We start from the raw sequence: 16,445 nt of genomic DNA, 5'->3' as shown, positions 1-16,445 counted from the left end.
CACATGGGAAAATCATGTGATGCATGTTTGAGCCGTCATTCTAGCACTTTGTGAAGCCGGTCTCCAGATTAATCTATACTAATAAAAGGCAAAGCCCTCACTGACTGACTGACTGACTCACTCACTCACTCACTCACTCATTACCAATTCTCCAACTTCCCATGTAGGTAGAAGGCTGAAATTTGGCAGACTCATTCCTTACAGCTTACTTACAAAAGTTAAGCAGGTTTCATTTGGAAATTCTACGCGTAACGGTCATAACGGTCGACAACGTCCGCCATGTTGAACTTTCTTATTTATGCCCCATCTTCACGAAATTTGGTAGGCGGCTTCCCTGCACTAACCGAAACCGATGTACGTACTTATTTTGGTGGTATGACGCCACTGTCGGCCGCCATATTGAACTTTCCAACGGTCTTTGTTACTTATGGGCCCATCTTCAAGAAATTTGGTACGCGGGTTCCCAATGCTAACTGAATCCTATTTATGTACATATATACGTCCATAGCCTGCAGCTCAGTCGCCGTGTGAGGCGGCATTGGGTCCCCCATCCCAACACCTCCCACGTTGTTGGCTACCTGCCTATATAAGGCCGTTCGTCACTCCGATCTCTTCATTCCCTTCCTTACTTTGCCACGGGATTCACGTCAACCTGCTGATAACTGCCGCCTTTTTATTTAATCCACGGCTTCTCCGTTGTTTTATTGTTCGTTTATTACAATTATAGTTATTGTGTAGGTATTTTAAACTTACTTTACATTGTTCAGGTACCCATTTCCTTTATCGTTCCAACCGTACACCCATTAATATTTCTATCGAGGTGATCACCAACAATCAAAGAACTGTCACTTACCGAGTGGTTTCCATGCCCGGAGATGGCACCTGCCTTTTCCATTCTCTGTGTTACATATTGCACGGCCATATCAGGCTCACTATTTATATCCGGAGGAACATTGTGTCTTATGTATTGAATGACTGGGACAGGTTCAAGGTGTGGACTGATGACGGTACAAGAGATAATTATACTACACAGGAGCACTATAGAGAGTGAAATGCTTATGCCCTTCATCTATGGTTCTGCATGTGAGTTGATGGCTGCCGCTGAATTGTTCGGTTGTCGCTTTAAAGTGTACCGAAATGGCCAAATATTTTACACTTTTGGAGAACCGCCAATGCCTCTTAAACATCTTAGATTGACAGGTGACGATTTCAGTAGTGGACACTTTGATGTTTATGAATGTTTAAACTCTCAAAAGCTGGATGTGAAGTTATTGATGAAATCGGTTGTACCCTTACAACACTTGACAGATGCCAAATGTCACTTCAACACAACAAGTCCTGCAAATACTGTCGTAATTGAAACAAACAATGAAACTCAAACCGATTATGACAGCAGCAATCCAAGCTGTGAGATTTGAAACAAGATTACTTTTTACATGGCCAACTGTACATTGCATGCTCAAGAGTAAGCTCAGTGCACAGCTTCGTCATGTTACAACCGGAGGGCCGAAGTGACAACGTGGTATACAAAGAGATCCTTAATAAATTATTATTGGTATATTTTCCTTCAGTTTAAAAAGGTTTACTTTTCTTCTTAATTAAAATTTTAAGGCAGTACTGCGCTGCTGCGAAGCGTGGAAATTTTGCTAGTAATAAGATAAATCTCATGAAAAAGCGTGCCCCTAATAAAGAGGTATGGGATGAGAAAAATGAAACCTCATTTCGTGACATTAAGCAGGCCCTCACTTCAGCACCTATTATTGTTGACTCCTGTCTTTTCTCTCCAGGCAGATGCTTCAGACACGGGTCAAGGTGCCATGCCAAGCCAAAGTGTCAATAGCGTTGAATACCTGATAATGTACCTGAGCCAGAAACTGTTGGACCTGGAAACCAGATATGCCACGGTGGAACAAAAAGCTCTGACAATTAAATGGGCCGTCCAGCAGCTAAGGTACTGCCTTTACTGCCATAAGTTCACTCTGGTGACAGATCATGCACCATTAAAGTGGATGGTCCTACACAAGGAGTCGAATCCGTATGTCAAAAGATGATTCGATTCTTGGAACTTTAGCTCTATAAATTTCAGTTCAACATCGCTGGGGATCCCTCCACGTCAACGGCAATGCTATCCCCCGCGTACATGATCTCTCAGTTCAGTACACCCGATCTGATGGGTCTGGGCTTTAGTTATGTCACACATGTAATTCCTCTCCGAGTCAAGGGTTGGCGCTGTTAACTAATACTTCTCCTGATTTTTTTTCCTACATATTGGGTTGCTGTCTCCTGGACCCACCCCTTCCAGTCTGGCTTCCTCTTAAGGGGCTGTCATGATTTTGACTGCTGTCTGAAAAGACCTAAAAACTTTGTCATTCTTGCATTTTTTTTTATCCAATTATACAGGGTTTGCCTAAAAGGTGGCCAAGTCAAGTTGGGGAGCATGCACCGGTACAGTGCATTGCCGCATCCACTACACAACGAAATAACTCGGGATCTCATTTAGCAAACCCCCAGGAAGACACGTGGTCCAGTCCCAACCTCCAGAAATGACCCTTTATCTGCCGCAGCCAGGTGTTACGTGGGTGACCCCTTGGCCTGGTCCAGCCACTCTGGTCCCCAGCAATGAGGATATTACGAACTGGATCACCCTCTGGGAAACGCGCCACATGGCCGTAATGTTGTAACTGACGCTCCCTCACAATGCAGGTAATGTGCCTCATTCGCGACTCCTTGAGCAACCGCTCATTTGACACAAAGTCAAACCAACGGTACCCAAGGATTTTCCGGAGAGACACTAACTCTTCATATTCGTCTTTCCAATTTCATAAACTATGCATCGATCTACTACATAGTGCCTTACATATCTTTCTATCTAAGGTAGCTATTCTTATTATATATGTAGTGGACAGTAATAAGTCCAGAAGCATCAATCCATCATTCATTCTTTTATGCTCCTGCTTGTTCCTTGTCAGGGTAGCAAGAAACTTGAAATTATTCCCGAAACACTGAGCACAAGGCAGTGACTAAAACTGGGCACTGAGATAGCACCTTCACACACACAGCAGGACAGTTTCTGTTCAGCAGTTTTTTCAAATGGCATTTATCTGGGCAATATAACAAGAAACCCTAATCTTACACAAAAGTCAAGAAGGCCAAAAATGGAGGAATATTCAGTGTACATCCATGCCACAAAATAAAGTTCTATGCACATCTGACCAAAGAATGGGCATCTTACCAGACCGTTACACGTCATCAGATTAGGGTAGCCTGCATACTTTGTCCTAGCTTTCTTCTATCTGCTTAAAAACCCTAAGTAAAGGGCTGTGGACTGCCAAAATTGTCACCAAATCTCAATTAGCACAACATAAATATTGTAAAGGTCTCACGTACCTGTTGTGAGGAGGTGTATATGGGCAGCTGAATTTCTTCAGTCTCAAAGCAGGTAAATGTACCACCCTCTAACAGCGCTTGCAGGATAGCTGCAATGTGCCCATGCAGCATGCGTACCATCTGTGGCCGTTGCCTCTGCAGAGTCTCTGTTGCTGAGGTGGGCACATACTCCTCGTGCAGAAGGTCTCTGAAGTTCTCCAACGGCAGTTCCCTTCTCTGGGTGCATGGAAGGACTTGTCCTAGAGCTGTCAGTAGTGAACGGCAGGCCAGCTCTCCCTTCGATTCAACAAGATCAAGTAGATCCCGGGTAGAAGCACTCAGACTACGAGTAGTTGTGCTCAGGCTTTCATATTCCTCACCACAAACAATCTGCCAGGCCAGCAGGTGGTCCAGCACACTCTCGAAGCTGTCCACTGAACCCTCAGATAGGGCCTTTATTAGCTGCACACGTTGGGACCGGATGAGGTGCTGGGCACACATGCCATAACAACCTCACCTTCCTGAAAGAAATCAAAAGAGCAGACCTCAGTTAGAGGGATGCATGCCAGGAGACTCAGCAGCAAATGCCAACACTCTGACAGTCCATACAATCAAACCGCAATTATGTACCTGCAGTTAAGGGCATCACATTCTAACTTGTGTCAGTACACTTCCCAAAACAGTAAAGGCCGCCTACTACTTCCTGTGTTTTGAAACATTGACGTTGCTTACTGGCAAATAAGAAGAATATGTCTTGGTTTCAAAGAGTGATAGAAATATACAGGAAGCATCCTGCTGTTCAAGGACTAGCACTTCTAGGAGTAGAGACCCCTTTGTCTAGCCTTGTATAAAACAGACCAATGGCACGGCTCTGTATTCAATAAATCCAGAAGATTAGTGTGTTCTCAAAGTATGCAAAAGTTAAAATCCAAAAGCCTAAAAGCCTAAACACAAACCAAAAACTGAAATCTTAAAAGTCAGAAAGATAGGTTGAGAAATCTAAAATATCTTAACTAGAATTGCAATCAAAATTCACATAGAATTTATTGAATCTCGGATAAATACAGAAATGGACACGCTAACTTTTCTACGGTTGCTCCATTGATGTCACACGCAGCGCATACCCGGGTACTTCCAGAAAAGGTCAAAATAACAACAACCAACGCAAAAAGTACACAAAATGGAGGCACCCACAACAAAACAAAATGGTGGTAAATAAAATATCAAGTTTTGCTGAGATCTTTTAGAACAAAATAAATGTTAGCATCAAATACTTTGGGTAAATAAACTCCTAATCCCATGTATACCTTTAATAATATGGCTTCAGAATAATTACTAAAAACAGAAGAAATTCTCAGTTAATGGAACAGTCCTACCCTTCTGCTGTAACGTTGATGCCTTAGCCAATTAAGCACAGATAAAAAGGTACTAGAGATTGTTTGTTCACAAAAGGAAAGGTATCAAAGGCTCAAAGGCTCACTATTGTCACATGAACAAAGTTTGCTGAAATTCTTCCTTGCATGTGCTAATCGACATGTAACATCTCTACCACCACGGTTACTGAATACAACTACCGTATAAACTCGCGGATAAGTCGGGACTTGCTTTACAGTATAATTTCTGGTATTTTATAATGTTGGTCGTAAATGGAATGCGGAAAACTCACGCTATTGGCACAAGGGATTACAATATGCTAACACCCACCTGAGAGAGTAACCACGGAGCACACGGCCATTTTTTTCTATGTGGGTGCGGCAATGTGCTGTATCAGCGTGTGCTCCTAACCTCTCTCTCTCTATTGTGCCTACGTGACCACACGGTAATACCCGAACTATTCCAGACCAAAAAGTTTACCTTTATTGCAAGAGCATCCCTTATCTACGATGGAGCGTTCGATCAGAGGAAAATATGAAGCTGGTTTAAATTAAACATCGTTGAAGTAGCAAAAGAAATTGGTAACTGCACTGCTGAAACAAAATTTGATGCGTCCGAGAAACTGATATAAGATTGGAGGAGGCAAAAAGATGCAAAAAAACACAAATGTAAGTGTTGCATTTTTGAACGGGCGTATAAGTCGGGGTCTGATTTTATGATCGATTTTTCAGGTTTCAAGACAAATTAGGGTTAGTGAGTATATACAGTACCTTACGTCAAAACTTCTGTTTTCCTCACCTCAAGACTTCTGTCTTTTTGTTTTCCATTAATGTATGTAGGAGTAAAGGACTTAAGCAGCTGTAGGAAGAGAACAGGCATCCTGGCCAGGAAGATGGATGGTTTCGCACAGGAGGCCAGAGTCGAACAACGGATGGAGTTGCCAGCGGGACGTAGGAACAACTTTGTGTCCAGCCGGTATTGATATAAAGGATTGACCAGCAGAAGCCGAGACTCAGGAGCCGTACCATCCCCCACACACCAGATGGCAGTGGTCCTCATATGGCAACCCAGGCGAGACACTCACTGAGGTGTTTGGGAATTGAGTCCAGAAATGCAGCCCTGGGTGTTGATGGAGAGCGCTGTAGGGGGAGAACTTCCCTACTTTCTTTATGGCCTGGAACTGCTTCCTGGAAGACATGGGATGGCACAGGAAGCATTCCTGGGTCTGGCTTAAAAGGAAGCCCACAGCCTCACATCAAGGAGTCAGAGTCGGGAGGCAGTGGGATACACTCTTAAGAGGAAGAAGGTGGACTCATGATTGGTTTATTTGTGTATTTTAACATGTCTTTGGAAGGGTGATTATTAGAGAGGTGCTGTGTTTGAATAAATATCTTTTATTTGAACCGGGAATTGTGTGAGGTATTACTGTGTCTGTGATTTGGGGCTCTCTGGTGCCCCCTTGTGGTTACACAGCTTAGTATTCATACAGTGACTTAAAGAAACATCATGAAGATATAGAAACTTGGAACAATAACATCTGTCATGCATGCGCATCTGAGGATAACCTTCTGGGCTTATCAAAGGTACATAGTACCATTCTGCGACAAGAGAGGGTGCTGTCACTGTCTCCTTCTGCCTCAGCCCAAGGAAGATACTCAGTGAGGGCAACTGACTCCACCCCTTCCAGGCCAAGCCCTATAAAGCCAGACACCCCCAATAGGAGGCGTGTTACTTTGGTATGAGCCGGGCCAGAAGACAGAGCTCCTCAAAATCAGACCCGCTCAACCAAGCAGCAATTACATGTTAAATGAAGGCTGCAGCCTGTGTTTTGTTATTTGACACAATCATGCAGTATTTTTCTTTTTGGTATTTTCCTTTGAATTAAACAGCATGACTCAGTTTGTATCCCAAACTTTTTTTGGACCCTATCTTTATTCCCACACGACTAAACATCATATATTAGATACAATAGATGAAAAAAACTTTTGTGTGTTTTATGGGTGTTTCAGTCATGTTCCTCTTCATTTTGTGTGACCTGTTTACTTTGAATTTCACTAAAGTTTGAAAAAGGACACCTGCACTATGGCATTTCCTGTATGCGCAAAAAAGGGTGAAAGGGTGACACAAACATGGTGTAAAGGGTGAAAGACTCCAAAAAGACCTACAGTACAAACTAGGCTGAGACCTTCACTGACCTTCTTAAAGAAAGGCTTCACCCCAGGCAGCCTGAACCCAACCTCAACAGGCAGACAGGCAAAATGGAGACATGGCCAACTCAAAGCGATCAAGTCCAAATTGAAATCCTATCCTCATAAACCATATCAAAAAATATAACTCTAGTCTAAAACTGGAACTTTTTTTTGCATATGCAAAAATTAGACAAAAAAACATTAAATGGGAGTTGGTTTGCTTGTATTTAGCATAAATAATCTGCCAAAGGGGTAAGCAAAATGTACTTGACAGGATTTGTAAAAGTACGCCAAATGATCATAGATACAAATTTTTGGATAAGTCAATAATTCTTACAATAAACAACATTTAAATGCTTTTCACTTGAAAAATAATGCACGTACCTTCTCACAATCAGTCAATGAACCTCAGCTAGGACTAATTTCACCTGAACATAAAGGCAGAGGGTGGGCCCAGCAGCAGTGATGTCATGATGGCCCCACCTCTTGAGGAGTTCCATCCATAAAATGCAAGGATCATACATGCAATACATGAATTCAAAACAATAAAAGAGTGTGAATTGGTGTTAGCTGCCCTTATTCAAGTGTCCATAAAAAATGTAATGATTTACTTCAATGAGGTACAATTACATAATAAACAAGAAGAGTTACGTCAGACTTTTGAAACATTAAAATGCGCTTCAATTTAAATGTTTAAAGTATAAATATTCTGTTAAGTCTGAGAGGGGTCCATAGTGGGCTAGATCTTCAATAAAGGATCCAAAGTCAAAAATTACGTCATATTCATAATCACTTTGTAATGAGCTTGAAATAGTCTAAATACTCCACATGCTTATATTTGAACATTTGTCATTTTAAACCTTCTGGGAGTTGTCCTTAGTGGGCTAGGACCACCAGTAAGGAATCAAATATCAAAAATATGATCATACCCGTATTTAGCAAACTCCAAACAGCATAAAACAACACTCATCATGCCTCTATTACCAGTCCCCTTTTTTCAAAATTTTGTGAAAAGGAGTAACTTTGTTCCTTAGTATCACATTAAGGAGATGAACCCCTGGGGTCAGTTAATGTGACATGAAGAACTTCAAGTCATTCTCATCATTTCTGCTAAAGATGCCCATTGGTTTACTCTTGATTGTTACTCTTTATTATAAGGGAGTATTTTCCTGCACAAAATATGGCCTAAAAATAAGTGGTTTATCGCAGGCATGTCAAACTCACTACCATTGGTGGGCCGCTTCAACTGCCATACGTGCATCAGCGAGCCACACTGTAACAAATACTATTATACTATTATACAAAGCTACTATAGATTTCTTTCCAATACTAAAAACTTTAAAAAATGTAACACTTCAAGTTTAAAGAAAAGCAATTTATTTCCATACAAACGCCGTACAACAGCACACAATTAGAGTCTTAGCCTCTTAGCTAGGTCCTTATATAAGAGTCTTACAGTGTGAGATTTATTTTGTTTTGTACCGACACTTGGCATCTCTTGTTAGTAACCAGTTTGTCAATATCAGGCTTGAAATCTTGTGCAGCTGCAACTTTTATGAGGGATAAAAGGTGCTTGACAGTAAGTCTTGAGCGAAGTGGGGTTTTGGTAGCTTTCATTAATGAAAACAATTGCTCACAAAGGTAAGTGCTTCAAAACATAGACAGTACTCTCAATGCCAACTTATGGATCTGCACATATGAGGGTGGCAGGTAAGCATACAGACCTGGTACACCAACTTTGTTGTATTTTGCCTTCAGAATAGAATCTGACTGCAGTTCAATCAATTCCATTTGGATATTCTCAGGCGCATTCTCAACGTTGTAAGAGTATGGTGATGTAAAGAGCGCAAAGTTTATATTGTAAAATAAGCCGATATGCAAAAAGCCACCTGACCTACACTTATTTTACAAACTCAAAATCACGAAAATTTGTTAATAACTCACCAACTTCTCGCGTCCACTTCAGATCTTCGGCTGTAGTCTGCACTAACTGTTCGTTACAATATTAGCACAAAATTACATAAAACTAAAGCAAAAAAACGTGAAAATATGCGAGCTATTACTACTCGTGCTGGTCAGTTCTGCCCAGCGGCCAGTCTCAGCAGCCCAGCCAGTAGTGTAGCCTGCCAGGCTGTTGCAGCCTAGAACTTCAGTTGCGACGTTGCGGCTCATTAACTTTGGTCAAGGCTCGTGATGGGGGGGCAGTGTCATGCCTAGGGTATCAAGGAGCTGACGCCGCAGCTGCAACTATACTAGCAGATGACGTTTCCGATACCGTAATGCCATGGGAAAACGTACTTTTGTCAGAAGGCGGAAGTAAAAAAAGTCAATAAGTAACGCAGAAGATGCACAATGATTCAATCACAAACAATAGTAATCATTTTGTACAAGTGTGGTGCTAACTAGGATCTGTCATGCGGGCCTCACAGATTTCTGTTGTGGGCCGCATGTTTGACATGCCTGGTTTGACCAGGGTCAAAAGGGTCAAAAATGGGGGGGACCCCAAAAAGCTCGTCTTGCATATATAGACATCAAGATGGGTCGAACAGTATAGCATATGTGAGGGATTTCTTATACTGGTGAGTCAGGAGGTGCCAGACAATAAAAAAACTGAAGTGGTTTTGAAGCAATTATCGGTATAAGTCGCCTTGGATAAAGGTGTCAGTCAAATAATAAGTAATAATAATTTTAGCAGGTCCCTGGTAATTCTTACAAACACATTAAAGGAAATGCAAATTAAAAAAGGGACTGGGAACCTTCAAGCTACTTAATGATAACGAAGCACACAAACATGGCTTGGGCACTACTGACTTCAGCAGCAACAAGCTGCTTCTATTAATAAACTTGAAGACTGCAGTCACTGCGGCCCTCGAGGACCAAACATGAGGACCCCAGCACATGATATAATTACAATACGTTTACACCACCACACGACATTAAAGAGGCAAATGAAAGAGGACGAGAGACGAGACGAGCTCCCATCGAAACACCATTCAGGATGCCAGCACCACTTTCCAGCCCAAAATCCAGGCAGACCTTGTTTAACTCTTTTTCTGCAATAACAAATAACTTTTTTCTAAAATGGTGTTGGTGGTCTTTGGCCTGTTTTTACAATGTGGAATTACCCTTTATTAATATCAGATTAGGTTGCTGGTCTAAAAGAATAGAATAGAATAGAATATTATGATTCCCTATTTCTCAATTGAATAAAATTAACATGAAGTATTAGCCGTTTTTATGTAAATTTGAATTCACTTCATAATGCAACTGAACAGAAAACCAGGAAGAAAAAAAAGATGTAAAGTCCCTTTTCTGTGCATGGTGCTGGCTTTGGACTTGTGCTGTGGTTTGCAGTCTGGCACTCCTCCACCTTTCCGGGATTTGAGCCCACATCAGACACAAAACAGGAAGCAGCCCTGGATAAGCCACTCAAATTCATATTTAATTTAAATTCCCCAATTAACCTGCAGTTGCAGCCAGACATTCTCATCTCTGGTATGTGCAAGGAAAATCCATAAAGACCTGGGAAAAAGGGGGGGGGCGGGGCAGACTACACTGGAAATCAGCCTGGCACTCTGAGAGAGAGAGAGAGAGAGACTTTACATGGAGCCTGGAACCTTCTCTCAAACAGGGTGACACACTTGAGAGGGAGATCCTGACGCCCTGGCTGAGTAGCAATTTCTCATGCAGGACAGAGTTTTCCATTCACTCGTCCATCTGTCCTGCTCCAGCTAACTTGAGGGTTGTGTTTATCACTCCACCCCAATGCATCCCATGGCACCCTCGCACTCATACGTACACTAGGGCCCAAATCAGAGTGGGCACTGGGGCAGGTATGGAACCCAGAGGACCACTGCACAACTGGGCCACATGTTATCTTATGCAAATTATTGATTATTGTATCCATAAGAATTACTTTTGAAAGTACATCAATTTTTTTTTTTTTGTCTGACGCCTACTTGTACCACTAATCGGGAAACTTTCCTTGCCCTGAGATGGCACGATTATAAAATGCACTGCCAATCCCTAGAGTGGCGACAAAAGAGAAAAAGTAACTCAATAATCCAGAGTGCGAGTGACCAACACTACTTTAATAGTAACCCCACAATAAGTACAGAGAACACCAACAGATGCAAGGTGATAACTGTAATAAAATTATGATTGTAAATAAGTTGTTTCTTACATAACCCCATGCTGCAGTGACACTCCACTGAAAAACAGAAATGCACAAACAACAATTATAATAAAAGATTAACTGGAAACGAAAGTCCCTTGCACGTCCATCCATAGAAATACAGTTCCTTTTTTGTCTTAATGTTCGATATTGCGAGGGTCACACCGAGCCCTACCTCGATACAAGGAAACTTCCTTGCCTTCTCCCTTGTAAACACAAAGAGGAAAAATGGATCCTTTAGATTGATTTGTTGTCCATGCATGAGATCCAGTTCACCTGATTCCTCCTATAAGAAACGTAGTTTCCCCTGCAATTTCACAATCTTCCCCTGGGGCTGTTCCTGGACCCCTTTTTTTGGTATTGTGAGCCCCTCCCCTTGTAGATTCTATTGGCCCTCCAAGTCAGGCGCTCCTTGTGAGGTAATACCCAAATTCCTAATACCTGTTCAGTATGTACAACCCACCAATGACAATTATTACATTCTGACTCACAGGCATGAGGAAAACCCCCACATATGATATACCATTTGACTTGTCTTGATATCTAGTTATGCAAGACATTGAGCTTTTTGGGATTCCCCCATATTTTTGACCCTCTAGACCTGAAAAACCCTCATTTCTAGTCCATTTTTGGACCATATTTTGTACAGGAAATTACAACCATATGATAAGAGTACACCAATAGGCGACTTCACAAAAAAATGATCAAAAGGACTTGAAGCTATGCAGGTCACATCAGCTGACCCCCGGGGTCCACCCCATAATGAAAAACAAGGGTCAAAATCACTCCTTCTGACAAATATAAAAGCATGTGGAGTGTTTGATGTTATTTCATGGCTGCTAACCATGAATAAACTTTAGGAAAGGAAAGGTGTCTACGAGTCTGTGTTTCAGCATCTCCATCCGGTTGCTATGTCTCCGTCAGTTCAACAGATGACCCATCACAAACATTTGTGGTAATACAATGCATGATGAAAAACCTCTGGATCTCAAATTAGGACCCAACCGCAGTCGTGCAACGTATGACACCTCCGCACCACATTAGTTTGAATGCAGTGGAACAGTGAGAGGTTTTTTTTTCAGTGGCTGGAGTGGCAATCCTGCCACCAACCCGAGTTTTCCCTGTAAGTTGGAGGACCTGCTTGAAGGGCTGGATGCAGGTTAACGTCATCCCCAGGAAGAAGCAGTTGCAGGTTAAGAGTCATTTCTGGCATTAACAGGATTCGAACCAGCAACCTTCCAATTCCCGCCTGTTGTGATGTGAGATTTTGCATATAAGTTGATAAATATTTTGTATGTCTTTATTTGTAATTTAGGCAAAGCTAAGTCAGGAAAGTGAATTTTACGACAGAGTTGGGGGAAGTGCTTGAAACAAATGTTTCTCTGCTAGAGTCTCTCTCTCATCCCCCACACAAAGCCAGGTTGCCTAACTGCCAAGCTTTACCTCAACAAACGGTTTTGAGGGTAGGTGTGAAGGTGTCCTATTCCTCCATTGGTCTGAAGTATGGCTGTTTGGAACTGGCTTGATAGATAGATAGATAGATAGATAGATAGATAGATAGATAGATAGATAGATAGATAGATAGATAGATAGATAGATAGATGATGAACTGAAAGGACAACACAATGGAGAGCACAGCTCGGCAGCCATATTGAAACAGGCATGCGGTCTGTTCTGAAGAAAGCTGACCACAAATGATGCCTTAACTAGAGACATTAAGTAACAAACAAGTCTGTGTGCCACCTGAAACTACACATCACCAATTAATCAGGTTGTATGGTTGCCAATATACAAATGTACTTTGTATATTGTTATTATTTATGAATATTACCAATAATACACTGTTTAAATTGTAAATTAACTCCTGCTTGTCTTTAACTACACCTAATTGCCTGAGATTATACATGTAGAAGGGAAGCTGGGGAGAAGTTCTATTGTACAGTACCTTATAAACAGTGGTAAGTCTGGGAGATTTGAGGCATTCTGAAAAAATGCTACACAATAATACAACTTGGTAAAGTAGAGTAATATATTACTCTACCAAGACAAAACACTGCCACAAATCCCTAGCCTTAGAGCCATCACTCTGCATCTTAACAGATGGCACATCACAAAATGTACAGTAATGCATTTTATTACTGCAAATGTTTGTGATGCTCCAACTATTGGAATGTCAAATGCAATGCATTTTATTACTATGTGCACTACAAAATAAATTCCAATAGATGGTGCCCTGCAAACGTTATCTCTGAGGTCCACGTTACTTAGACTTCAAACCATCTTAAACAGGCTGCACAGCCAATGTGAATATATTTTTGATATTTGATTCATTACTAATGGTCTTAGTCTTTTAAGATCAACCCCTAGAGAGTTGAAGATGACAAATTTCAAACATACACATGTAGGGTTTTCTTTTAACTTATTTAAGAGTTCAGTGATTAGAAACATGAAGTTATTTTTGATTTTGGATCCTTTATTCATGCTCCGGCCGCTATGGAAAAATGACACATTTCTATTAAAATCGAGAATATTTAGACTCTATCATTAAATTGAAGCACACATTTTAATATTTCAAATATTAAAATGAAGTATTAAATATATTAAATATATTTGACCCAATTATTCTTGTTGATTATGTACTTCTACCTCATGAGGTAAATCACTACATTTCTTATGAACACACCCAATTAGGGCGGCTTATGCAAATCCAGACTTTTTAGGAATTAAATTGTGTGGAATGGCAGCACACCGGTAGCTCTGCTGCCACACAAAAAGAAGACCAGGGTTCATGTCCCACTCACTCCCCGTGTGAAAATGGATGTTCTCCCTGGGTCTGCGTGGGTTTCCTCCAGATGCTCTGGTGCTCTCTCACAGTCCAAAGACATGCAGCTTAGGTGAACTGGTGCTCTGAGATGGACTGGCGTCCTATGCAGGGGTTGTTCCTGCCTTGTACCCAAGGCTTGGCTCCTGCCAGCCTGCTCAGGCAAAGCAGGTTTGAAAATGGAAGTAAATCACAGTTATTATACACATTGAGTATTTTCACCTTGGAGAACAGCAATAAGGCAGTTCAGAAAAAAATATTTTCAAAAATATCTTAGCGGGTTGGAAAATGGATGGACGGATATCCCTTTCTTCCTGAAAAAAGGCATAACATTTGCTCACTTTTGCTAAAGACCAAACTCCTGAGTGTGTTGCATTCTGAGGGTTTTCAACTGGCCTCTGGCAGTTTGGAAAGCAACATCTTTGGTTGTCCTGCCTGCTAGTCTGGAGCCTCATTCATAAAGGCCATGTGCAGAATGGTCCCTTAAATCTGAAAGTACAATTACTGCCAAAAAGTTGTTACGAATGACATATAAAATGTACACGCATTCTTAATAATACATTTATATAGCTCCTTTCTCATGCTCAAGGCTCCTAAATGCGTCCCACTCACAGTCTGTTTATAAAGCACATACGTATCACTTTCACATGAACATACTCTTTAAAATAAAGGTGCCGAGTGCCACATAGGTTCCCATAAGAACCTCAAAGAATCTTTATTTAATTAGATCTGTAAATGGTGAAATGCCAGTGGGTTCCTGAATTGCTAGTATCCTACTAGGTAGCCTACCGTACATTCAAGCTGTCTGTTTTGTCCATATATTAGGAACCTTTTCAAAGCCCTCAAGTGAAATTTCATATTTCAGAATGGACAGATTATTTTTCAAGTAATGGTTCAAGAAGGAAGCACACAACCCACTAAAGTGCCATTAAAGGTCCACGATTTTGAATAATATAACATGAACGAGTGTGCCACCCAGCAAATGCAAATAAATAGCCTCATGTGGTTGAATATAATGCCATTCATGTGGCAAGAAATTGCCTGTGGTCTTAAAATGGCAAGTGAACACCAAGTTTAAAGAAAAAAAGAATATTGTGTCCAAACATGACAGAGGGAGACGCCAGAGCACATCTGTTTTTGGGTACCCTGAGCACCAGTGGTGTTGCTGGAATGTCAAATATGCTGATAGAAAAAAAGGAACACAGCACTCAATGCAGGACTGCAACGAGAAAACAATACACAACGGTGGACATGAACAACAGTCGCCTGGCACTCCTTGTGTGATCGAGCACCTGCAGCCGCCAATGCCCGACATGTCTGGCACACAAAGCCAATATTCCTCAATATTATTCGGTTTCTGTAGAAAGGCCTGACAGAATTAGTGATCTTAAGCAGATAGAGGGTCAACTCTCCGGATGTTATGTCTCAGGATATGTCAAAGGTGCCCTAATGGGGTTAAGTTTAGGAGAGAAATTCAACCAAGACAGCACCCACATACCAGCATTCATTCCTCAGGATGCAGCCACTGTGATGGGCATGGCTGTGTGCTCAGACATCTAAGAGGTGCAAGAATAGGACTCCCTAAGGAGAGCGCAATGGAGCTTGTCCCTCACTGTCCTGTCACTAATGTACGTATTGTGTCTGCTGGCACTTTCAGCAGCACTATGAGTGGCAGATATGAGGTGATCTCTCAGGTTGCTGGGTCAGTCCTGCTCATGTGTGGCTGTGTCATTGCTGGCACACAACATGCCTACCTGGATCATCCTAATGGCTCTGTCCCTTGCTTTTGGTGATGTTGGAGGCATGATTGAATACACAGAAAACCAACTCAGTGCTGTGTGCTGCAAAGGCCTAAACCCAGATGACACATTGTACCACCATGACATCACCAGGTCAAAGTGCACCTGATGCGCCTGCTGTTCAGCTACAATACCTCACTGCACAAGCTAGATTGCTGGTCACGGGGCTAAATCAAAGCAAGAACATGTTTTATGAAAGTACACAGGCTGAAAGTGGACTTTTCTCATTCCAGAAAACATTGTGCTTTTTTGTTTTTTTTTTTAACCAGAATTGCTCATCAGGCGGTGCCAATAAACCAGGCAACCAAATTCAGGTAGGTGTCGACTGAGAGTAGGGTGAGGATCTGTATGACAGGCTCCTGATTCAGGAGCCCAAACACGGAGAAATGTTGGACCGCAACCGATTGCGCAAGGACGCAGCTGCCAGCAGAGTTCCATAAGGATGGTCCTTATAGAGGGATATTTCAAACAAACTTAAATGAATGGTGAAATGTGACTGTAAATAAATAAAAACACAATGATATGACTCTACCAATGATTCACCAATCAGAACGCATTCTGCATGTTGTGTCACTAAAATAAATAGATGAATACATAAAGAAATAAGCAACAAAAAGAATTGTCATGAAACATTGAATTATTAATGCTCATACATCAGTAAAGAAATAATGTCAAATTTAATAATATGTTTATTTATTTAATATTGTCCAAAATATCCTTCT

At 41.5% G+C, this 16,445-nt stretch overlaps 1 protein-coding gene across 1 annotated transcript in view; it reads right to left on the bottom strand.

The window, feature by feature from the left end:
- The window catches only part of nod2 (nucleotide-binding oligomerization domain containing 2), a 59,947-nt gene that overhangs the window by 40,684 nt on the left and 2,818 nt on the right, over positions 1-16,445 (bottom strand). Inside the window, 1 exon segment of the mRNA XM_039762880.1 lies at positions 3,388-3,887. Coding sequence (XP_039618814.1) covers positions 3,388-3,867 — 480 coding nt within the window. The 5' untranslated portion in view covers positions 3,868-3,887.

This window comes from Polypterus senegalus, chromosome 9, assembly GCF_016835505.1.
Source record: "Polypterus senegalus isolate Bchr_013 chromosome 9, ASM1683550v1, whole genome shotgun sequence".
NCBI lineage: Eukaryota > Metazoa > Chordata > Cladistia > Polypteriformes > Polypteridae > Polypterus > Polypterus senegalus.
The sequence above is the reverse complement of the archived record's forward strand: the minus strand, read 5'-3'. Positions and strand labels throughout refer to the sequence as shown.